Source organism: Semicossyphus pulcher, unplaced genomic scaffold (genome assembly GCF_022749685.1).
Source record: "Semicossyphus pulcher isolate SPU_LCO1_2020_fin unplaced genomic scaffold, fSemPul1.0.p SCAF_24, whole genome shotgun sequence".
Classification (NCBI taxonomy): Eukaryota; Metazoa; Chordata; class Actinopteri; order Labriformes; family Labridae; genus Semicossyphus; species Semicossyphus pulcher.
In genome coordinates, this window is record NW_027211698.1 from 12,075,556 (window position 1) to 12,101,110 (window position 25,555).

The 25,555-nt window shown below is 44.9% G+C and overlaps 1 protein-coding gene across 1 annotated transcript; it reads left to right on the forward strand.

The window, feature by feature from the left end:
- Positions 1 to 1,579: 1,579 nt before the first annotated feature.
- On the forward strand, positions 1,580 to 25,286 carry LOC138603492 (sodium/potassium-transporting ATPase subunit alpha-1). Its single transcript, XM_069675305.1, has 23 exons — positions 1,580 to 1,847; positions 12,642 to 12,755; positions 13,418 to 13,477; positions 14,938 to 15,039; positions 15,153 to 15,254; positions 15,335 to 15,448; positions 15,644 to 15,778; positions 16,362 to 16,479; positions 16,607 to 16,875; positions 16,955 to 17,263; positions 19,304 to 19,438; positions 19,846 to 20,038; positions 20,128 to 20,303; positions 20,393 to 20,529; positions 20,717 to 20,867; positions 22,083 to 22,251; positions 22,330 to 22,484; positions 23,002 to 23,125; positions 23,902 to 24,047; positions 24,137 to 24,267; positions 24,424 to 24,525; positions 24,647 to 24,738; positions 24,877 to 25,286. The coding sequence occupies exons 1-23, from the start codon at positions 1,836 to 1,838 to the stop codon at positions 24,903 to 24,905; spliced, it is 3,075 nt and encodes a 1,024-aa protein (XP_069531406.1). The 5' UTR covers positions 1,580 to 1,835; the 3' UTR covers positions 24,906 to 25,286.
- Positions 25,287 to 25,555: the final 269 nt, after the last annotated feature.

The window sequence follows — 25,555 nt, forward strand, 5'->3', positions numbered from 1 at the left end:
CATGGCTGAAGAGGTCGCTTTCGAAATCTCTAACAACCTGTTGCTAGAGCCGGTTAAAGCTGCACACGGAGGTTTTCTTAATACTAATTTGCCTTAAAATATGACGCAGGTGAGGGTACAAGTCCTCCCTTTCTGTCCCTGCGCACAACAAGTGGCTGAATGTTTCTAAATGCAGGCTTAGATCCAGGGATGAAAGACTAAATCTCTCATTTGTATCGAGGGATGAAAGGGTTTAAGAGCTCCTGGAACAGATGCAAAAGGACATAAGGGTGCTGCTGCTGGGTTACGGTGCAGCTAAACTTGCTAGCGTAGCTGCAATGGGATAATCAATGGGGTTTTATTGCACAGGGGGGCCTCTAACTTCCAGCTCCACAGGGGGCGTAAGAGGTCAGGGAGCATCCTGGATCCTGGAGCTAGAAATATGTATGAGGAAACAATATACAGGGACCCGAGAGCTAACATATGCTCTACTTTTCTCTGAGGGTACTGTCATATTAGTTAGCATTAAAGCAGTGCATTTATAGCGCAACTCAGGCTCAGATAAATCTGCTTTTGCAGCGCTGGATTTAAAGGCAAAGGGTTCACAAAGTTGGCTGCCCGCTATCAGCACGCAACAACCTTGTCAAAGCAGCAGGGGAAAGGAGGTGTCTGCGAACCCAGCTGTTAAGCCTGGGTGAGGTGTAGATGAATCAGGAGTGTGTGTTTGTGTATGTGTGTGGCAGGGCAGAGCAGGGTAAGGGTGGGTGGGATTTTTTTTTTCACACGAGAGAGAAGCACTACTTGCACATTTTAGGACATGTGCTTCTTGGGTTTCTTGTTTTGATTTGTTTTTACAGGTAAAATAAGGTTGAATTTCAAGTGAGAAGTGTGATACCACTCACTTTTGTTCTGCAAATGTACGGCTAAAGCTAGTGGCTAGGTAGCTTAGCCTAGCACAAGACTGGTTTCTGGTATTTAAGCCAGCCTGGCTCTGTCACTAAGCAACTAAATCAACTCATAACACCCCTAAAGCTAATTATTAACATGTTTTGGTTTAAACTGTACAAAAATAAAGTTTAAAACAACAATATCAGGGTGGGTTATTTGCCAAAGTATTTCTTTAACTGTATCAAAATATGACATTTAATCAGTCAGGCAGTTTTTAGACGTAGCTTTGTGCTAGCTTCCAGTTTTTTACTAAGCTAACTTGCAAAATGTCATTTAAGGATTATATAGGAAGATATATCCCATTTAACATAGTCACAACAAAGGGGATAACTAGGAGGTGTTTACAAAGTCCTTTAAGACATTTGTTTGTTATATTGTGCTTGTACATGTGTGTATAATAGGAAAAAAATGGTGTATTATTCATCTCAAATTGCTGTTTTATTTTGTTTCACTCATGCAATGACATCATAGTTATTCATAATATGGCTGTGAAATGTGTATTTAATTCCTATCTTATTGTCCATCCATGATGGAAGATGTGTGTTCTGTGTGTGTGTTTCATGGTAAGCTGAAAAAAAAAGGAAAAAAATAACGCCCAATAATGGAGGACGCCCCGCCTCCGTCCGTGGAGTTACCATGGCAAACGACGTCGACGTCACAATGGAAGGAACGCCGTCTATAAGTATTGGAGGGTCTGCCGCGGCGGCTCGCGAGCTCGGATGTGCGTTCTGGAGGAGTGACACGTGCTGAGGAAAAAAAACAAAAAAAAAACATAAAAAAAATAACGGTCACATCCAGGAGTTTGGTTTTCTTTTAATATTTTTTATTGTAAATAATTTTTAAGGTGGAATTTTTGTTCGTCTATTTTTACTTGAACTGGGAAGAGTTAAGTCCACATCTTCGGAACCATGGGACGAGGAGTGAGTATTTATCCTTCTTTGTTTGACTTCTTAGATGCTAACATTACTCCTGTGAAGATATTTTGAGGTAAAAACGATGGATTTAAAAGTTGACCATTCAAACAAGTGGTTTACGGAATCCATGTTGATGTTGTCACGGGGGGGTGAGGGGGGGAGGTGGAGAATCACATGTGTTAAGATAAGCAACAAGGCTGCTTTTTCACTCAAAATGCCTGAAAGTACCGTGAGGACTTCCGTGTTTTCAACCCCCCCGAAACACACAAGACCCCCTTTCATTAGTGAAGGAAAATAAGAAAGTAAGTTTCCAACGGCTGACAAAGATGCTTCTAACGGCTCGGTGTCGGGTTACATAACGGGATGTTCTTGAACGCTGTCAAAGTTTTATCGCGTTTAGCTGCGACCGTTGCAGCTGTGGAAATAAACCGTTTGAACTGAGAAAACTGCGTGAATGGCTGCGGGGGGGCTATTTCACGGTCTATTTTAGTCAAATTCCAGCCGAAAAATGGCGTCAAATGTACTCTTGCTACGCGAGGAATTTAAAGTAGTTTCCCCATCACTGACTCTGTCCAAAAAGTAACATTTGACGTGTTGTTATTTTTGTTAAATTCATCTTTATTTTTAGTGTGGCACTTTGTAGAACAGCTGTAAAATAGCTGGTCTGACAGTGGGAGGGATGTGGAGGAAAAGTCCAGCCCACTCTATCCTCTGCTGCTGGGAGATTTTGGAGCTCTGTGACCAATTATCCTAACTTTATTCAAAGTCACATCTACGCTTTGAGGGATGGTTTAGCTTGAAGTGGCTGCTTTTTAAGCTAGCACACTTTTGTATGATGCAAATAATAAAAAAATGCGTTGTAAAAGTCGTGCTTGTGCAGGAAAAACCGTGAGAAATCATGTGAAAAAGGTCACCAACTCTTGAATGTTGGCTATTGCATTTTAAAAAATAAGAAATTTGCACCAAATAGCAGTCAACCAAAGTAGAATAATGCAATAATGCATGTAAATAGTCTGGACGTTGTTCCTAAACATTGAAATTGAAGCTCAAGCTTCCAGTATTTTCTTTCCGCTCTGCAGGGGTCTCTGGCTGCAGAGGGTCTATTTTTTTGCAAGGTAGTTTCCTAAAAAGTCCTTAGAGCTGCAACGATTAATCGATTAATCATTGCATACATTGATTAATCGTTGCAACGAATATAAATGGTCAACTATTTTTTTGTTTGTCTTCTCGCTAGCAGAAATGTCAAACAATTGCGGCTTCAAGCTTCTTAAATATGCGAATGTGCTGTTTTTCTTTGTCGTTTTTAACATTAAAATGAGTATTATTGCTTTTATTATAAGATTTATCAATTATGAAAGTGTAAGTGTTGTTTTCACTGAGCGAGGGAGGTTTGACGAAAGGGCAGCCATGTAAAAAGACGTCTGATTAAGACCCAGAAGCCTCTCTGTTTTTGTTTATCTCCTGATTACTGGCTGTTATTTCCCTTTTATATTTGAATTGTTTAGGATGTAATTGAACCTGCCTGTGTGAAAATATCAGTAGCCGCCACACCCTGCCATGCTGCGCAACAGAAGCGCTCATTATGGATGCAGCCTGCGAGGGATGGAGAGGTGGACGGAGGGAGAGAAAGATGGACATGGAGCGGAGGGAGGAGGGGTGGGGGGGGGTCTCTGGCGGGAGATGTGAAGCAGAGTGTCTCATTCAGTCATTTACGATTCTGAAAATCTTCTCGCTCTCTCCTGGCTTCTTTGCTGCTGCTGCTGGGGTGTTTTTTTCCCTTCCTCTTCCTCCCATATGTGATGAAAGCCATGCCCTGCCCCCATCCAACCTCCTTCCACTTCCCCACTGCGTCTCCCCTCCTTTCCTCACCCCCCTCCCGTGTTCTTCTCCTCTCCTCTTGTTCAATACATTCAGAGCAGGCAGGGACAAATAGCTTGGAGGAAATAATCGCCACTAGAGAGCGAGGATAGAGAGGAGGAGTTGTTGGAATGGAGAAGTGAAAAGCAGCACAGGTATATTGTGTCCCCACTTTCCCCCCGTGTGTTTTGGACATGCTACGTAATATCAGATCGCCCCTCTGCTGGCCTTTTTACGCCTTCCCATGTTTGCCTATCACGTCGGCAGCTCGGCGCAACCAGTGAGGAAAAAAGAAAGTGAGCTGAGAGGAGTGAGAGGAGAGATTGATTGCTTCAGAAAGAGGAGGTGGTGGTGGAGGGGGCGATTTAACAGGGGGAGCAGAGAGGCACCAGTTGCCGCATTGCCTCCCTTCCGCTGAGCAACTCTCAGATTTGATCGAGAAGACAGATTTGACTTATTATTTCCTGCTAAATTCATATAAAACTTCTAAACCATATGATGAGGATGAGTCGCTGCTCTCACTGGTAAACTGGGCAGCGATGCAGAGCAGGAACTGGGAGACAGCTGTCGAATTCACAGGACCCCGATGGTGGGAATCCAACTAAATATTTCATAATAATACCGGCTCCATCTTTTCTGTTTTGAAACTGACTATTCCAGCTTTTATACGACACTTAAAAACATTTGATTGTTGCCTTATCATACGTTTCAGTGTACACAATTCCCAAGTGCAAAGGCTACATAAACATGCTCATATTGGGGTCGTAGAAGGAAGAATTTCGGGCATATTTGACGCATGATATGAAGGAAAACTAGTGTTTCTTACTTCTACAATTATATGCCCCTTTTAATGTTTTTTCTTGCTTAAATGAAAAAGTACCACTTGCAGTACTCCAAAGCACCCATAGGGGTAGCGTACCCCCCTTTGAGAAGCAGGAGGATCTCTTTACTGGCCGTAGGCTCCTCTGCTTGTATTCCACCGTTCCTCCCACTGTGACCCGACCCAGGATGTCAGCCCGGGGCCCCATTTAATCTCCGCAGAAGGGGCGCCCCGACTCCACCTTCACATCCATTCTTTACAGTCTGTCTCCCTCTTGTTCTCTCTTTCTGTGTGTACCTGTTTCCCTCCCCTCTCGCTCTCTCTCTCTCTCTCTCTCTGAGGATTTAACATTCTTTCCGCTCGGCAGTCACTGTGTATTAACCACAGCTTTTGTCACACGCCACCTCTTGTCTGTGACAGAACACAGCCCTCTCTCCCTCCGTCTCTCCTCTCTCCTTTTTTCACGCTCACTCCATCTCCGACTCCCCCTCCCGTTATTCCCCATTCGCCTAATTGTCGGTGCCTTGTCTCATCTATCTTCTCCCCTCTTCTCCCTCCCTCTCTCACATGCCATCCCTCGCTCCGTCCTCGCTCCTGTTTGGTTTAGCAGTTTGAAGCCGTGCGATTTGTTTTCTGTGGCAGCTCTTTGAACTCGCTCTGCGAGCCTGTTGCTCAGCAAAAAGTAGAACGCACTTTCCCTCCTACATGAAATGTGGCTGTTTTCCACGCCGAAGGAATGCCCTCTCATAATCCAGGCCTTAGCGTCAATCATGCTTTCTTTATGTGTTTGTGTGATATGTTGCAGACAAATATGTCAGTTAGCATCTCCCCTCTCCTGAGGAAATGATGCAACTTGTAGCTGTGAAGCCTCGGCCTGTAAATGCCACGGGGGGGGTGGCTAAAGCCTGAAAGTGGAGTAAAAAGGAGCCATTGATTTACTGGTTCATTCATTCTAGTCCAGAGCTGCACCAGGCTGAAAAGGCCCCACTTGTTTCCCACATTTAAAGCGATTTATTTTGAAGAGTCGTGGTCGTGGGAACACGCAGCTCTTGAAGACCCTCTGGTTGGGACTCGATGAAAGATGGCGTTTGTGCTTTACATTAAATTTTCAGGTCCTTAAAAGCAGCATTGCCAGAATTGAAAAGGATGCTTTTTAAGCAAATCTAAACTGCAGTTCTCCCAATGACCGCTAGGGGCGCTAGCTCAGAAACAATGCTTTAAGTTTGCCAGAGGTTAAAATGTGTTTCCTGCACATTTAAAGAAGTAGTTCACCTTTTTTTATACTCGATTTTAACTGATTTACATGATCAAATATCCAACGCAAGTTACAATCTAATAAAAGAATAGAAGAAGCACGTAGAAGAAGTTTTGTCTTGTAAGTTTCAGAAGTGTTGTGCGTCATCCTGGCAGTGCCCACCAAGTTCCCAACAAGGAAAGCCATTCATTCATTCATTCATTCACTTTTGTTCCGCGGGAAGAACTCTCAAAGTTGCCCAGGACGTGAAGGGAGTGTTAAGCACGACCCCCGTGTAGATTAACACACTCTCCTTTCACTTTTTAAACAGAAAAAGTTGGAGGAAGTGAAAAGAGAAAGGCGCAGGGAGAGAAAGAGAGGGGGGGAGGGGCTACAACACTTGACTCTGTCCATTCACATATCCACAGAGGTGTGGCAATCGTCGCCGGTAGCAACCGAGCAGAGCCTCAGTACTGTGCGTGTCTGCACAGTTGAATGAGCAGCTTGTGTATCTGGGTAAAGACCCCGGCACCAGGAAGAGCCGCTCACAGGAATTCAAGCCCCGCCTGTAAAACGGTGCGCTTTAAAATATGCGAGCGCTCGGCCGGGCCTGGAGGACGTCGTTCTCTCAGGCGGGAGTGAGGATGATGAAAGTCGTGGTTGGGTTGGTTTGAAGAGGTTGTTCATTCAACTTTTTCCACTTCCTGTTTGAAACAAAAGTAACTTTCACAAACTTCCTGAGCGAGACAAATATTCGTGCTTAGCAACCTTTCTAATTAATCAAGATCAGTATAGATCTTTATTCTGTTATCTGCACTAACACTAGCTTTAGCTTTAGCTTTAGCTTTTGCCTGGCGGACGCTTCTAGGGAGACATAAATTGTGTCCCAGTCCACAAGCTGCAGCCTTCGAAGGAAGCGGTCCACGGAGGATGCTCCATTCCCAGCCGAACTCAAATGAGACGGTCTGGTCTGCCCTCTTGTCACCAAACGTCGCTCCTGTCGCCTAGCAACAGGCTATCCAATTGAGTTGAAACCAAGAACTTTTCAAAGTGTACTCCTCGGCAGTTTAAAAGTTGGCCATTTCGTTTGAATTTGCGCGCAATGCATCTTTGGATACGATGGGCCAACAAATGCATCCTCCGTTTCCCCGGCCACAAAGGATCCATCGGGTGCATCCTTCATGGCTGGGGAAATGGAGGACGCATTTGTTGGCTGCATCTGAAGGAGCCTTTGAATTGGGACGTGCCTTCCACGCACTTCTGTGACGCAATCGGCCTTCAAGTGCGGCCCTCGGAGGCTGCGGCTGCTGGATTGGGACACAGCTCTAGTAAAACTGTAAATAAGCGTCCTCTGTCCTCGTCCATTCTGAAATTCCTACAGATTACCATCAGCATCACTGCCCGACAGCATCGCCCACGTGCTTGTGGTCTGAACAGTCACATGAAAATATTTCTGAGGCTTTTGTTTGTGTTTTTTATGCAGATTTTATGGACGAAGGGACATTGTTCTGTGTCCAGTAGGCTTGTGTGTAGGATCGCACACCAGTTTGTTTTGCTATAGCAACCTCCCATTACCATGCATCTTCTCACCTTCTTACTTGGCCTCTTTTGATGCTCTTGAAAGCTGCTACTTAAGGCCAGGGTTTACTTTCTTGTCCCCTGTGTGAGAACACCATCTTTATATCTGGAGAACAGCGCTGAAACGCTTCCTTGTATCACGCCGAGTAACAAGGCTTCGAGCTGCGCCAAATCAGCCGATCAATAACCCTTTCAGTGAGTTTTATACCCAACATAAAAGTCAACATTGTACTCCCTGCGAGTCCCTGCAAACATCCTCAGCACAGCAGAGATTATATAGGTAAATATGCAGTTTAAACATGGTTGCGCCGTGTCTGCGGTGGGTCAGAGCCGTGTTGTCGGATATCCTGCTGCAACAGTATTGACTCACTCCTTTGTGTTTTATCTGAACTGCTGTAAGAGGTTTCTGTGGTCTCTGAATGAAACAAGGCGGCAGGTAGAAGCAAAATGAATCAATGTCAGCCAGGAAGAAGCGCTTTGTTCTTGTACAACATAAGTTAGACGTGTAAGCAGACGGGCCTCTCTGCAGCTTATTAGTTTAAGGTTGAGTGTGATAAGGGCGGCTGTAAGGATCGAGTGAGATAAGAGTGGTATCACCTAATCAAACGGGACTCTCCCTTTAAAGCCCTGAACACCTGTTGAGTTAAGCTCGGGAGTTACCTTTACAGACAGGTGGGGCTTTAATTGCACTGTAGATGCAGATCTCAGCAGCTTGGTGATGTTCTAGTAGAGCGGTTGGCAACATGCGGGTGGTGATCCTATTTCAGATGAGATAGAATTGCAATGCAGAAAGCTGCGGTTGGGTAAACAGAGTCGGCCGGGCATCTTGACTTGTCAATTTGCTCCATCTTTGGAAGGGAAATGTCAAGAGAGCCGAGGCGAGTGCGGAGATCTGTTTGTGCAGCAGGGTTGGCCTGATGGTTGCTTGTCAGATAGTAAACAAGAGCCAAACAGGAGAGGCAGATTCAGACTCAATCTTTGAGGCCGTTATCAGTTGATGTGTGCTAAGATAGGCTAACACTCTCACTTCCTTCATCTCAAGTGGTGCACTTGAAACTTAAAGGAAAAGGTCACCGTCAGTCAAAGCTGGTGTTCTCTGTAATCTGTAATATTTGAAATTGGCGGCATAGCTGTGGAGAAAGTTGTACAAACAGCTCGTGGTTTGGCCCATTCCACATTCCTACAACACCCAGCGTGCATTGCGCCCCTCGTTTCGCTGCAGGCAATGGCTCAGAGCGGTACAGAATCCGAAACACGACGAGAATATACCGGTGGATCGTCTAAAAAATCTTCCGGTCTGCAGTCTACATTTCAAACCTGACGATTTTGAGCAAGTGTAGTTTAGTGAGCTCCCTGGCATCCCCATGATGCATGATAGGACGGAGGTTGAAAATTGACGAACTGGCCCTTTAAGGTTTTTTGTTCTTTAAGATATAAGAATCCTTGGTGGTTTCCTTGTAGACTTTCAGCATCATTTAGTTACAGTCGGTTATTGTTCTCAGATTTGTTGCTGATTAATAAAATCAATCAGTTAATTCACTTATTTTTTATTCGCTTTCTTTCAAAAAGTTCCTATTAATATAAACAGAGAGAACAAAGTTTGAAAGGAGAAGTGTGCATTCCAGCTTCAGGCTCCAAACCACAGCTTTCGCCTAAAGCCAGATGGCCCCCAGGGGCCCGTCGGGGGTCCAGAGGCTAAGATCTAGCCGCAGCTCCGGAGCCAGGCTCGGTGTTTTCCCAGCTTAGCCGGCCGGGGGGCTCGAGCAACAATAACAACATGTGCTCAGATCACACACTCTGCTCCGCTCGCTGCCTGGGAACCTCTAAAAGGCGAACGCAGAAGGACAACAATATTAGTTAGCATATTTCCATGACCGGGTGCTGCGTACAGGATGTCCGTATTTGGGCATACTCGGGTCATTTAAGTCGGAATATATTCCTTAGAGTTTTCAAAATGACTGCTGCACACTGTGGCACTGTTGCATGCAGACAAATGGCTCATTAGCAGTCACTACAGCAGCCTGGTGTAACTCCCCTCCTGCTAACATGCTAACACCTCTGATCCATGTTCGCTGCTGAATTATAAATGAGCCTTAACTGCTGATCGATGTCGGCTTCTAGTGTTGCGATCTCCCGTTACCAACCTGAAAGACACACGGGCTGAAGATTAGCACACACGCACCACAAAGACGACACACGTTTTTCACCTGTTGATTCAGAGAGTGATGTCACACTTTGCTACGCTGCCCATCTGGATGGTGCCCAATAAAGTTTGGGTGGGGACTCTATAAACCAACTGTAGGCCTGAGTTAAAGGAGTTCATCTCACCTGATTTACTCTGTGGCACGACGGCAGACAGGATGGATATTTGTCGCGGACTGAGATCTGCAGTGAATCTGTGTTGGGTAAGAGATGATGGAAGTATTTTTGTTTGCTGCAGCTTGATTATATTTGGGACTCACTTCTCCTGAATTGTCGCATCTTTCCGGCTCATTCTTCCGCCCACTCCTCTCTGTCTCCCGTCGTCTTTCTTCCTCCCCTATCTCACCTACTTTTCCGCCACTCCGTCTCCGACAGCCCTCCGGCTCGCAGCCGTCTAGAAGACACAATCTTCGCTCGGGCCTTTGTCGCTCTGTCAGCCGCAGCGGCGGCTGATAATGAGAGAGGGACGTCTTGTCTGTGGAGGAGACGGCGCGGAGAAAAGAGGCTGACTGTCACTCGGAGCCGGAGTGATAGGGGAGTTTAGAGGAAAAACACACAAATTTAGGCTACTTTTCCACTCGTGTTTTGCGACCCAAATTAGTTTATCCGTGAGATCAACGCTTAAACTTCCAAATACTCTCACTTTTAATTAGATCTTCCTCGCCTGCAGCGAGAGAAATTGTGTCACAGTCAGACTCAGAATCAACAAAATGTCCCAGAGTGTGATTACCAGTAAATGACTCCAGTGCGGCTCCTCTCTGGGGTTTGGTGGAAGTGCTTAGTTAATTGGCGAGGTGATGTTTAGGAAAGCTGCCGCTGAATGAGTAGAGCGTTGTGTGTATTTTTCTCACTCAGACAGTGACGCTCTTTATTGCAAACGTGGGTGTTTGAAACAAGCGAATTGTCACCGTGCAAAGACAAAAACACCTTGTCTTCCAATTTCCAACACTCGTTGTCTATTTTTTAATGAAATTTTTTGATAATCAATTAATTAATGTGGGTAATTTTTTAAGAAAAAGTGTCAAGATTCTTTGATTCCAAGTCCTTAAGATGTTTGTTACAATGTTGGATGTCCAGACTAAACGTGGGTGACGTTTCAAATCTGTAGGTAAAAGTATGTTTGAGTAATCCCCATCTCGAGTCAGTCGGCAGGCTGCTGTTAACGCCAGGTTTCACACTTTGTGATGTCACAAAGTGCAGCCTCGGCAGGCTTCGGAGTGCCGGCCAGTCAGAAGAGAGCGGGCTCGTAGGGGCGGGGTTTCTTGAAGGGACAGAGCTGACTGAGTCGTTTCAGTGTGAGAAACATGATGCTTTTTTTTTTTACTGTAAATTATGCTAAGCTACTCCACAGGTATCTAAGAGAGAAATATGAAGCTTGAAATTACACACAATGCCCCCCCTTGAAATGTTAATATTTTCAGGTTTCTTTCCGACTGTGAGACGGCAAAAATATTTGAGGTCGTATCAGGCTTTTGGAGACACTTACGGATATTTTTTCAGTCACACTGTCAGCTGGTGTTGGACTAAAACAAATAGGAAGTTTATAAAAAGCTTCTCCCGTAATAGAACTCCTTTAGAAACTTTACTAATCCTGAAAAAGTGGATCCCTGTAGGCTTGTAACAGATGGCACTAAAGCCACGTAACTCCTGATCGCACACCCTAACAGCATGCGACGTAAAGAGGTGACTCTGCTTGTTTTTCTGCGACTTTCTGTCAAAGAGTTTGGCAGTTTGTCGCCCCAATTTAGGCCACAGTTTTCTGACTTTTCAGACCAGTCTGTGTTTACTCTTTAATCTCTCTCTAAGTGTGTTGACCCACATGGGGGCTTAAGATGATGCTGCATGACAGAATGTCTTCTGGCATTTTGAGTCATCAGGCGTGTTCACGTCGCATCACACACTCCTCAGCGGTAGTCGGCGTGTTAGTTATGCATGGTGTCTTGTTACTGCCTAAAAATACTCCAATAAAAAAGTTTGAAGCTTTAAAAAAAATGGTTCTTGAGAGAAGTAAATTTTTGTTATTGTTCCAGAATTTTACTTCCTGTCCTAAACCAACCCATATTGTTCCATCCCGGTCCAGTTGGCGGCAGTCGTGCGCCTCTTTTCATTTGTTTTCCAAACACCAATAATCACTAGAAAAAGAAGAGGTGATTCACTTTTCGTTCACTTTGTCAGGTAATAACAATTAAAACTCATAGGACAGCAAAAATAAAAGAGACTCAGGTGGCAGAAAAAAATACCATCGGGGGGCGCTGTTGAGCATGGGTAGGGAGTAGATGCATCCTGACCCACTACTTGGAACTACTTTTTTAGGCCTACCATATGCCCAAGTCTTATCGGGAACGTCTAAGAAATGACAGGGAAGGGCAGCTCCTGTCAGGAACAGACGGATAAAGCCTCCCAGCACGGACCACCGGAAAGGCTAATGCTAATCCACGACCTCAACGTGGCGTCACAAAATGCTCACAGCGCTTTCAGTTGAATAGTTTAACTTTTGGAACACCTCTGCGCCTGTCAATGTCACTTCTCCCTCACCGACCAATCAAAACCAAGAAGAGACGGGTATTCCGATATCAACTTTGTCAACAGCAATCAAGGATAAGCTAATCCTTTCGGGGTTTTTTGGGGCCTACATTTCCTTTCCTTTATGTTTTCTTTATTTAATATCCGTGAATAAAAGCAAATATTAAACATACAGAGCATTTTAAAACAGAAGTATCTGTCACTAAGGGAAGCGCAACTGCTGCCAGACAACTTTTGTAACCTAGCAACAGCAAGCGCCGGTGAGGAGCGCTCTGAAATGTAGGTCATAGGGTGCTGCCAGTGCAAAACAAAACGCTGTTAGTGGACACAAGCCCTTAGTGTAGTTTGTATTCTAATATTATAAAATTCTGTGCTTATGTCCAATCACTATCCTAAATCTCTTAACCTGTTAACCTCTTCATCGCCTGTATTTGTGCTGATGCTCCCAGGCGCTGGTCACTTTCTAGACTACTCACCAATACCGTTATCAACAAATTAGCACCGTAATAATGGTGAGATTTAATGGATTTTTCACTGTCGTCATTGGGGTTACTAAAACAGGTGTTTCTTCATTGTGTTTTTCCAGGAAGGACGCGAGCAGTATGAGCTCGCTGCGACCTCGGAGCAGGGCGGCAAGAAGAAAGGGAAGGGGAAGAAGAAGGAGAAGGATATGGATGAACTGAAGAAGGAAGTGGACATGGTGAGTGTCTCCTTCAGGGATTCTTCCTTTGATTGTCCACCCTGTCCTCACTGTTGTGTGCCTCTTCTTGCTCTTGCTATCACATCTAGAACCAAAAATTATAAAGATCTTAAAGTACTAAAATGTACCAAATATCATGTTTAAAGGAGATATAATTAGATTTCTGGATCCATTACCTTATTGAATATTTAAAAAGTCTTACATTTAATTCTAGGTCACTGTCTTATGTAACAGCTCAAAATTGAATTTGTTTCTTCTCCTTTCATGTGTGCCTACTTTCTCTGCCTCTCTTTATTTCATTTTATGCTCCACTTTCCTCATTTCATTGCACATTTACCATATTCCTTATGCTCTTCCTCCTACATATATCCCTTTCATCCTCCAGTTCTCTTTCTCCCACCTCTTCCTCCTCCTGTTCTTCGTCTTACCTCCCCCCATCCTCCTCATCCACTTGTCCATTCCTTTCCCTAAACAGCCAATGTTTCTTTGTCATTGTTACAGCTCTACCTTGTGAGAGGTAGTCATTTTAGAATGAAAGGTCAGCACACAATGTGCTGTAAATGTCACTGGCTTTTTGGCATATTGAACACACACACATATAGTAGATACACACATAAACGCTGGACTGATGCCACCTTCTTTCTCTTGTCGTGTCTTTGCAGGATGATCACAAGCTGACCCTTGATGAGCTCAATCGCAAATATGGAACAGACCTAAGCAACGTGAGTGGAAGAGCGAGAAATGTGCTTATTGTGTGTCCATGTTATCCCACCTGAAATGTGTGCCTCTCAAAGTATCGACATTTATCACAGAGAGGAGATAAATGTCAAACGTCAGCAGCGCACCGCCTGCTGTTTTCCATTAACTTCCAATTCCACTCTTCAGCTGATGAATGATTAATGAGGCTGAGAAGAATCAAACACATTTTGTTTAAGGGGGGAGGATATCGTCTCTCATATCATGAAGGAAGAGTCATTGAGAGTGTGATCGGCTGCTATGGGCTCGGCTCGGCTCGGCCACGCTTTATTAAACACAGAACGTCGATCGAAGGAGGGGGAGGGGAGCAGTGGCAGGGAGGAGGCGGTAGCTCAGGACAGAGATTTTCCCATCCTAGTATTTGTTTGAAGGGAAATTCTTTTTTTGAGCTCTGAATAGAGTTCAAAATCACCTATAAAAAACATAAAAGTTGACATTTTTTTCGCCACTCTAAAAAGAGTTAAAAAACAGCTTATTTGCTGTATAGCTGAAATTGAGACGAGAAGATCAACACCACACACCACACTATCTATCTGCTCAATATGAAGCCTGTTAGCTTAGCTTAGCATAGACGCACAGCTAGTTGGCCGTCTCATATGTAACAAAATCTGCTTCCAAGAACCTTTAAAGCTCACGAAATAACATGTGTTATCCTGTTTATTTAAAGTGCATAATGTGTTTTATAGGGGTGTATGTGCTAAGCTAATTATTAGCCATAGCATTGACCAAGAGGTCTATTTTCTCGCTCTTATAAATTGGCTTGTGATGAGATTTTTGAGGTGTTTGCAGGTTGAATTTTTTACCTTTGGACAGAGCCAAGCTAACTAGCTGTTCCCAGTCTTTGTGCTAAGCTAAGCTAAGCTAACCATATTTGTATTTACCAAGCAGATTTGTGTGGTATCAATCTTCTCATCTACTTCTTGGCAAGAGAGAAAATCCAACTATACCTTAGTTAACATACTCTAATTAGTATCTCTCTCTAATGCAAATGTGCTCCTGGTCATGGTGGAAAGATCAAGGAGAATAGTTAATCAGTACCTCTAAACTGGGGTCTCCAGGCTTAGCGTGCGTGCATGCGTGTGCAGCGGTTGTGAATAATTTATTAGCTGCAGAAGCCCCTGTGCCCTGATTTCACATGATCCCATTTCTCTCGTCTCTTCTCCGTCCTTCTTTACCTTCACTTATCTCCCTCTGTTTACCTCCTACCTGCTGATGAAGGAAATTGCCTTGTTTTTCTGTTGATGCTGTGTTTCCAGGCAACTAGTAATACCTCCAGTCCCCTTAAGACGTGTCAGTGAGATTTGTTTACATGTGTGGTTGGCTGGCAAATAATAAGGATGCGCTTTGAATTTGGTTGTTTTTATAATCAGACGTTTATGTATCCGACTAAAAATGTTTTATCACCGTTTTCTTCTGCTAATATCAGGGTTTGACTAGCGCGAAGGCTGCTGAGATTCTGGCCCGAGATGGACCCAACGCCCTCACTCCTCCTCCCACCACCCCAGAGTGGGTCAAATTCTGCAAACAGGTACCACCAACCTTGTTAGAAATAAGCTTTCGGCACTCTTTAACAATGATGCAATTTCAAGTTTAAGCAGTTTTGTTACAGTGTCATTAATTTCTGTTTCGTTTATCCTCCAGATGTTTGGCGGTTTCTCCATGCTCCTGTGGACCGGTGCCATCCTCTGTTTCCTGGCCTATGGTATCCAGGCTGCAATGGAGGATGAGCCTGCCAATGATAATGTAAGGAAAGGTCCCTGAATTATTCATGTAGCGTATTCTGATTTCCACTGGAAATATAACAACATTTTTGTCTTTCACAGTTGTACCTGGGTGTCGTGCTTTCTGCTGTCGTCATCATCACTGGTTGCTTCTCGTACTACCAAGAGGCCAAGAGCTCCAAGATCATGGACTCCTTTAAGAACCTGGTCCCACAGGTGACCCTTTTATTTTACAGCTCCATCCATTACAACTCTTTATTCTGGCTTCATTTCCGTCGCTGCATCAACATACAATCCTATCTTAAAGATATAAACTGCAGAAGCAGAGGCAGCGCAAACAGACAGGAAATGAACCCTCACTTTCTCCTTTGTCTTACACAAGTGTCTGTCTCCGTCATGTATGTCTCGTAGCAAGCTCTGGTCGTCCGTGACGGCGAGAAGAAGCACCTCAACGCCGAGGAAGTGGTGGTCGGAGACTTAGTGGAGGTGAAAGGTGGAGACAGGATCCCCGCCGATCTGCGAATCATCTCCGCCCACGGCTGCAAGGTTAGTCTCCTGGACGCGAGTTATTTCCTTCTGTCTGGCACTCGTATTAAAGAAATCCATCGAACCATTTATGAGTTAGCCTTGACTTTTGGAGTTTCAGTCTGCTGCTGTGCTTTAGTCGGCACTTGAACAACATCTCTGTTTGTTGTGGTATGTTTTTTCCTTGATAGAAGCAGTTACCGACTGGATTTCAAATAATATTAACCACTTTTTTGCTCATATTTCCAACGTTGACTTCCCTATAAAACTGTTCCATGCAAAGTCTTATGAGAACAACCCTGTGATCCATTTTGCAATCCTGAACTAAACCCAAGACCCAAGAGCAACGCTTGACCCAATTATGCCTCTTTCTTTGTTGTATCAAGTCGCCTACCTCTGCATCATTTAGCTGTTTCTCTGCTATGGATCCAAAGACTGCTGTTCGACCCAATTCTGCCATCTAGCCCTCAGAAGCTTGAGGAGAATGTTTGTTTTCCGCTCTGACAAAGGAACGCCGTGGAAGCCATCTTTTAAGTCGGATGTAGCCTCATGTTAGACTTGGGTTTTTTTTTCATCAATCACAGTCAGATGTTTGATTTCTCAGGTGGACAACTCCTCTCTGACCGGAGAATCTGAGCCTCAGACTCGTACTCCCGACTTCTCCAATGAGAACCCACTGGAGACCAGGAACATCGCTTTCTTCTCCACCAACTGCGTTGAAGGTACGATGACAGCATTTGATCCGATGTCTATAAGAAAGTCATAGCGTTCCACATGATCTAAAATGGGCTGCAGTTGAGCCAGATAACCTTTTAGCAAATATGAATGATTGAACGGTTTTTGCCACAGGAACCGCCCGCGGTATCGTGATCAGCACCGGAGATCGCACCGTCATGGGCCGTATCGCCACGCTGGCCTCTGGACTGGAAGTCGGACGTACCCCCATCTCCATCGAGATTGAGCACTTCATCCACATCATCACCGGCGTGGCCGTCTTCCTGGGTGTGTCCTTCTTCGTCCTCTCCCTCATCCTTGGATACACCTGGCTGGAGGCTGTCATCTTCCTCATTGGTATCATTGTCGCCAATGTGCCAGAAGGTCTCCTGGCTACTGTCACTGTGAGTTCTGGGGTTTTTATGCATCAGTGCTCAAATAATGGATCCAAAAAAGTACTGACCTAAGCATTCTGATCTCTAGGTGTGTCTGACCCTGACCGCCAAGCGTATGGCCAAGAAGAACTGCCTGGTGAAGAACTTGGAAGCCGTGGAGACCCTGGGATCCACCTCCACCATCTGCTCCGACAAGACCGGCACTCTCACCCAGAACAGGATGACCGTCGCCCACATGTGGTTCGACAACCAGATCCACGAGGCCGACACCACCGAGAACCAGAGCGGGACTTCCTTCGACAGGAGCTCGGCCACCTGGGCCGCTCTGGCGAGAATCGCCGGACTCTGCAACCGCGCCGTCTTCCTGGCTGAGCAGAGCAGCGTTCCCATCCTGAAGGTACGTTTTACCCTCGTTTCCTCTTCTGTTTCATTAGGCAACAACAGGAATTAATACTTCAAACAGAAGTCTTAATCGTTCCTCCTTTGTTCAACAACCAGAAAGCCTTATTTTGTTGTTCTAAGACTTAAGTTTGTGTGTTATAATGTGGGCAGTATTTAAAAGTTCTGTACTGCTGACTCATTTTCCAACTTGAATTTGCCCTTTTCCAAACTGTTTGAGAACTACAGTAAAATGAAACAAGTGTTCCTCTTTCCGGTTGTCCTCTTTTCCTGAAATTGGCGCAATTTGATTTCTGGAAATGCCAGCACCTGTTCAAGTGTACTTCATGAAGGATGAGTGTTTTTTAATGTGAGAAGGGACGAGAGACTGAAACGTGATATTTCACTTCAAAATTGATTATGAATCAACCTCACTTTGAGGAAATTAAAGCGCCTAATTTCCACTGGGCTCATAACACTGTATATAAAGAAATCAACATTTGGGCGATCCACAGTGTTTAGTTTGAAAGATGTGGGAGGCCTGTGAGCTGTGCTAAGCTAACTAGCTTCCCCTTGAAAGGTGAAAGCTAGCTCACCAACATTAGCATTATCTAAGACATGTAATGTCAACATCCATTGAGTTACTGGAAGCCCCAAACACTCTTTTGTCCAAAAAGAAGGGAGTTTAGCTTAGCCTAGCCTTAGCTATCTGTAACTGGAAGCCCCCAAACACTGGTTTGTCCTGAGAGAAGGGAGTTTAGCTTAGCTTAGCCTTAGCCATCTGTATTTTGAAGCCCCCAAACACTGTTTTGTCCTGAGAGAAGGGTGGTTAGCTTAGCTTAGCCCTAGCTATCTGTAACTGGAAGCCCCCAAACACTGTTTTGTCCTGAGAGACGGGGGTTTAGCCTAGCTTAGCATAGCCATCTGTATATGGAAGCTCCTAAACACTGTTTTGTCCTGAGAGAAGGGGGGTTAGCTTAGCTTAGCCTTAGCTATCCGTAACTGGAAGCCCCCAAACACTGTTTTGTCCTGAGAGAAGGGGGGTTAGCTTAGCTTAGCCTTAGCTATCTGTGACTGGAAGCTCCCAAACACCGTTTTGTCTTGAGAGAAGGGGGTTTAGCTTAACTTAGCCTTAGCTATCTGTCTTTCATTGGTCCAGCTGTGTTGACAACTCTTCAACTAACTGGCAAAGTCATACAATAATTCAAATTATGACAAGTTAGATGACACTACGGGGTGGCTGAGTGTGGCTAACCAACAAGCTAAGTTCCTGCGCCGCTGTTGGAACTGTGGTGTTTTTAGCAGTGCTAACAATGGCCAAAGAATTTGCAGCAATTGCAGCAAAAACACTTTCACACTAAATGCTACATTAGCAATGAATTCCCCTGTTTAAACCAGGCAATAAAAATGAAATACATTGTCAAAATTGCTACCTTGGACGTTAACCACTCACGCCAACAGGCTTGTTTTCCAGCTCATATCACTCTCCCTGGAGTGTACACACACACACACACATGTTTCAACCACATAATTATTCTTAACTCCACCCACCAAAACACACGCCGTCAAACACACACACACACACCCAGGAGTAAATACGTCTCTTGGCTCCCAGGCCTTCCTTGGAGCCCAGTCTCTGGTTTCCACCCTGGTGTTAATAACCCGTTAAAGTGTGTGTGTCTCGAGTGTGTACATCTATCTGTGTGTGTTAATCACCTGTAAATGTCTGGCCGACGTGGCGGCTCTAATTACAAGTCACTCTCCCTCACTGCTCATTATTTTTCTCTCAGTCACTGTTACAAGCGCGAGAGGAGAGTAAACAAGGGGTTGGTGTTTATCACGGCCAGTAATTATGATGGCAGAAAATGATCATATTTCTTTCACAGCCAGTTTCCCAAAGGATCTGTCTTGCTTCTTGTTTGTTTGTATTGTTGGTGGATACAAAAATGTGCAAAAGGGCACCAATGGACCATTTAATTATTCAAGTCGATCGAGAGCGTTTGTTGTTCAGACTCACAGAATATATGAAAAACAATATTTTTCCATCTTCCTCCTCCAGAGAGACGTGGCTGGAGACGCCTCCGAGTCCGCTCTGCTGAAATGTATCGAGCTGTGCTGCGGATCAGTCCAGGAAATGCGAGACAAAACCCCCAAAATATCCGAGATCCCATTCAACTCCACTAACAAGTATCAGGTATGCAAATGATAAAGACATCTTTTAGGATGTGAAAACCCTTTTTTTATGTTGGTTAATAGTTTGGAAATGTCAGGGGCTTAAGGAAAATAAATGTCTGGTTATTTCCCTCCTCGTGTTGACAGTAAATCCACAATGTAAAAATAATCCTGGCGCAAGACCTTTGGAAGAATTGCAGCCTTACAATAAATCTTTGTGGGAGCATGACCTTTAAAAGTAGACTCCCTGCATACTCTGTCTCTTTATTTTCTAATCAGGGTTTTGGGAAAGCTTAAAGGTTAAACCAGCCTTAAGTTTTTACTCATTTCTTTTCAGTTTATCCTCCTTTACTTGCCCTCTTTCCTACAAGTTAGGGTTGAAAATTTGGCATCAAAACACGCATCTAACACCTGAATTTTTTCTCATAGCTTTCCATTCACAAAAATAGCGCAGCGGATGAGTCCAAGCACCTGCTGGTCATGAAAGGAGCCCCAGAGAGGATCTTGGACCGCTGCTCCTCCATCATGATCCAGGGCAAAGAGCAGCCTCTGGACGACGAGATGAAAGACGCCTTCCAGAACGCTTACCTGGAACTGGGAGGTCTTGGAGAGAGAGTGCTGGGTAAGGATCGGCGACTGATGGGACTGAGGTGGATGAAGCGATGAACAGAGCAGGAACTCGAATGACCTTTCGTCTTTTGTCCTCTTCAGGTTTCTGCCACTTCAACCTGCCTGACGACCAGTTCCCTGTGGACTTTGCATTTGACACTGACGAGGTGAACTTCCCCACTGAGAACCTGTGCTTTGTCGGCCTCATGTCCATGATCGACCCTCCTCGCGCTGCTGTGCCCGATGCTGTCGGAAAATGCAGGAGCGCTGGAATCAAGGTAAAGCATGAGTTGAAATGAGAAAATATAAGGAAAGAATTTGATTGAAACCTCGTTGCGCTAATCAGCAAAAAAATCCATTCTCTTAGGTCATCATGGTAACAGGTGATCATCCAATCACAGCTAAGGCCATCGCTAAAGGTGTGGGTATTATCTCTGAAGGCAACGAGACTGTTGAGGACATCGCTGCACGTCTGAACATCCCAATCAACGAAGTTAACCCACGGTACTGAGTATACCAATTAATCCTGGAGTACCCCAGGGTCATATTCTCGGCCCCTTTTTATTCTGAATGTACTGCGTGTGTTCCACCCTAACACTAACTGTAATATTCCTAAAACCATCCTAATTACTCTGTTATGGGAGAGTGGGAATGTCCTTAAATAACCCTAAATGCTTCGTACCCCCCACAGAGACGCCAAGGCCTGCGTAGTCCACGGCGGAGACCTGAAAGATCTGTCCGCAGAGCAGCTCGACGACATCCTCAAGTACCACACTGAGATTGTTTTCGCCCGAACCTCCCCGCAGCAGAAGCTGATCATCGTGGAGGGCTGCCAGAGACAGGTAGGAACAAAACAAGGAGCTTGAGGAGGAGGTGTTTGTGTGTGTGTGTGTGTGTGTCGGGGAAGAAGATGTTCCCGCTCTGATGCTGCGCTGTTCTACAGTTTGGCAAACGCAGCATGTGCCCGCGCCTTGTTATGTAAATTCATGTGGGAATATTTGCTATCCCAATCCCCCCCGACGCTTATTTATGATTATTGCCTCGGTCTGATGACTTGAGTTGGCAGAATGATCAAGCATAACATCTGTCACGCTGCGACCTCAGCCGCACATGAATATTCAGGAGGGCGTCAGTAGGCAGAAGAAACTCTTCTCGGTGTCGCGTGGGCTTGGACTCTTTTATTTATATAAATGTTTTAATTAATTATTGATCGTCGGAGGGCAACAAAAATGATATGCGAGCGATAAAGCTCCAGTTTCATCCCCTGGCCTTTTTGTATTTAAGGCCACATAATATTTTTATGCAGAAAAACTTAATTGCATTCACTATAAAATTCACAAGTCAGAGGAGACATGCGGTCACCGTGATCCACTGCAGCTATAAGTGTGTCGCAAAGCCGCAGAACTAATCAACATGATGTATTCCAGTGAGTCCCGCGTGCCTCCTGTGGGGGGGCTAATTATGACTTGTTGATACTTCAGCGCATGAGCTCAGCATTCAATGATGTCACCCTGTTTGATGCTCACACCAGGTGGAAAGACTTACAGTGCTGGTGCACTTGAATGTGATCGGTTAATAATCCCGATCACTGTCTAAAAGTCACATGAAACCTTTTCAAAGCAGCCACTGTTGTACTTTTAAAGGAGTCCCGTATCTGCAGTCAGCATGCAGCACATCCACTGATTATCTTCAAAACCAGGCGTTCGCATTTCTGCCCAGACGACAAGCCCGACTGATCCCCCCCCCCGCTGTCTCCTGTTCACTTTTATCGCATTCCTCTGTTCTGACTAAAAAAGCCGAATTGCCCTGAAACCTTTTGAGAAACGGAGGCTTTTCTTCCACACAACAGGAAATGATTCTGTGCAACTTCACAAAATTGAAATGTCACTCAACGCAAGAATGGAGCCTTCTCTCAGAAGGAACACCTGTTACTTCAGTCGGGTGTTTCTTTCTTCCCCCAGTGAATCACTTCTTCTCTTCTGTCTTCCAAAGTTTTATTTAGAGTTTAATTTCTGTTATCATTGCCCTCACGTTTCCCCTCTTCCCTCCCTCCGCAGGGAGCCATTGTGGCCGTGACAGGCGACGGCGTGAACGACTCTCCCGCTCTGAAGAAGGCCGACATCGGCGTCGCCATGGGTATCGCCGGATCCGACGTCTCCAAGCAGGCCGCCGACATGATCCTGCTGGACGACAACTTTGCCTCCATCGTTACAGGAGTGGAAGAAGGTGAGACGCACACCTGCAGAGCTGTTTAAACACAGACTACAAAAAGCAGCAAATAACGCTGATTTCTCGCTTCATCAGGCCGTCTGATCTTTGACAACTTGAAGAAGTCCATCGCCTACACTCTGACCAGTAACATCCCTGAGATCACCCCCTTCCTGCTCTTCATCATCGTCAACATCCCCCTGCCGCTGGGAACCGTCACCATCCTGTGTATCGACCTGGGAACTGACATGGTGAAGACTTAGCTGAATCCTTGTATACTGTGTTACCACACGCGCTGCTAGCTCTGGCTAACGCTACATTCTCTGCTAGCACTGCACTGGTGTTATTTGCTGTTGTTGCATTATTATCCCCTGAAATCTGTTCTTCTTCGCTGCTATAAAACTTTGTTTCCACTGAGCATCCATAAGAAATCCCATGTGGCAGCAGAGTGCAACTTGCTGCTCACGCTGCGGGTTATTCCAGCAGAGAAGAAGAGCTGAATTCTGGCGTACCTGCTGGTATCTGAAACCACATTTTAGGCTGTATTAGAGATATTTTCGATGTCTCAGAACAACTCTAATTTCTATAATAGGTGCAAAGATGCTACATGTATTTGTTCTCTTAAAAGTTGCATAAACATGGCTGCTTTTTGGGGACAGAACAGGTTTTGTGCTACATTCTCATACATAAATAGCATATTTTTCTGATGCTACTTTCTCCAATCTGTGTCAGCTAGCTTATTGACTGCTGCTGTTTCCCCTCTCTCAGGTCCCCGCCATCTCCCTGGCTTACGAAGCAGCCGAGAGCGACATCATGAAGAGGCAGCCCAGAAACCCCAAAACGGACAAACTGGTGAACGAGAGGCTCATCAGCATCGCCTACGGACAGATCGGTAAACGCAACCAGCTACACCAGAAGCAGGAGTGTGCATCCTCTGTAGATTTTTCTACCGGGGGGCAGCTCAGTATCTGGGTGGTCCGAGATAACCAGAGGAGAGGCATGCACCAGAAATAGGCCACTGATAGAGAGGAGCAGAGCGCGAGCGATGACAGAGCAGTGCCTCTGGCTTTTTGATTCTTCCCTCTTCGGTAATGAAGACAAGAATAGGTTTGACCCTCCAGGACTTCCTGAGCTACCTTATAAGAGCAGAATACAAGCCAACAAATGTGGCTGCACTCATCATTCTTTTGCAACTCGGAGGAAAAAGCATTTACTTTTGAATTCGACCTTTTTGTCGGGTCATAAAACATCTTAACAGACTAAATTGTGTCGGTGTCTTTTGGCTAATTCTCCCATTATGTCTCTTGGCATCGTGCCGAACATTTGTATTATAAAACCGGATCTTTATGGTTTGTTTATCCCAGAACAATTTCAATAATTAATTGCCTAAAAGACCCATTAATCATTTTAATTTTCATTCAGCCTGTAATTCCTCAGAAGCCAACATAATCCCATTTATTCATCTATTTATTTACGCATTAAATGAGACGCAGTTTAGTCCTCAGAATCCACCAAAAGATACTAATTATTTCCATGTTTCCTCGAGTGACCACAGGCCCAATTAACAACAGCCAGGTATTGCTTCCTGGTTTAATTTACAAGTCTGAATGGACTCATTATCAGCACTTATTTACTCAGCATAAAAGGATTACCCTCCTCTCTCGGCAGGTATGATCCAGGCGCTCGCAGGCTTCTTCACCTACTTTGTGATCCTGGCTGAAAACGGCTTCCTGCCCTCCACCCTGATCGGCATCAGGGTGAACTGGGACAACAAATACATCAACGACCTGGAGGACAGCTACGGACAGCAGTGGGTCAGTAGCATTTATCCTCACAAGTTAAAGCATATAGTTAAGAACATCATTGCCTGGTATTGATTAACGTCTCCTGATGTTCCTGTCAGACTTACGAGCAGAGGAAGATAGTGGAGTTCACCTGCCACACGGCGTTCTTCGTCAGCATCGTCATCGTGCAGTGGGCCGATCTGATCATCTGCAAGACCAGGAGGAACTCTGTCTTCCAACAGGGCATGAAGTGAGTACGAAAACACCCACTGTCCTCTCTGAGCTGTGGGTGTTTCATCAGAAAATAGTCCCCTCTGCCATCTTGAACGTCATGCCTCTTTTTTCCAAATTGTCTTAACTTCAAATAAGTCTAATTATCTCTTAACTTCTCCCCCGTGTCTCTCAGGAACAAGATCCTCATCTTCGGGCTGTTCGAGGAGACCGCCCTCGCTGCCTTCCTCTCATACTGCCCGGGCATGGACGTCGCCCTCCGAATGTACCCTCTCAAGTGAGTCTAACACGCCGAAAGGACGCATGTTTATCTACTTGACTCTATTACAAACAGCCGGGGCGAGGCCTGAGGGCACGGGATCAGATTCTCACCTCTTTTCTTGTGTGTTTTTTTTCAGGCCCAACTGGTGGTTCTGCGCCTTCCCTTACTCCCTGCTCATCTTTATCTATGATGAAATCCGTAAGCTGATCCTCAGACGCAGCCCAGGAGGTGAGTCCACACTCCGTGCTTGTTTTATCTTCCGCACCGCCTGTTTTTCCCTCCATCTCTTCTGCCTTTTTTATCAGTCTGCATAAGAAGTTGCCTCTAAATCCTGTATCTGTTTGTGTTCTTTCTCTGTGCATCCAGGATGGGTGGAACGGGAGACCTACTATTAAAAGACCCCCACCCCCCCCACCCCTGTCAGCCCGTCAGTCCAGTCAGCTCGCATCTTCTCCTCCACTCCCGTCTTTGCATGAATATTGTCTTGCTGCTCGGAATAAAATTTTAACCTCCTGTGAAAAAAACAAAAAAAGAAAAACTATTGGAACGTGTTTTTATATTAGGGAATGCTTGATACTACTATTAGACAAATACTGAGATGGAACGTGCTGATGATGCTGATGATGCTGTTGATAAATGATAATGCTAATAATGACATGAACACTGAACAATGACATGACTATGCGTGCCTTGTTTCTGAAACAGGACCAATTTTATACATGTTTTTAACAGTTATAAACGTTCAATAAAAATGCGCTCGAGTCAGGTCCCACAAAGGCTTCCTGTCCTCATTTATTGTGTGTGTGCGTGTGTGTTTGTGTTCAAAATACATAGATAAAACTTTATTTATAAATGCACTTATTAAACAAGCCGTTATACATCACTTCCCTATGAATACGTTATGATTTATAGACTATAAGCAGGATAAAGTGTTAGCTAGCTGCCAGTTAGCTCATATTATTCCTGCTACAAATACAGCACCTACAATCTTTAAGCTACAGAGGCCTGTTTGGATCAAAATTTGGTTTGTCGTGTGTTTATATTA

What these genes read in the sequence shown, in the direction of transcription:
- LOC138603492 (XM_069675305.1), top strand. An exon ending in CTCCACCAACTGCGTTGAAG is followed by an intron (nt 16,480 to 16,606) that starts GTACGATGACAG and finishes TTTTTGCCACAG; the next exon opens with GAACCGCCCGCGGTATCGTG. An exon ending in GTCTTCCAACAGGGCATGAA is followed by an intron (nt 24,268 to 24,423) that starts GTGAGTACGAAA and finishes CGTGTCTCTCAG; the next exon opens with GAACAAGATCCTCATCTTCG.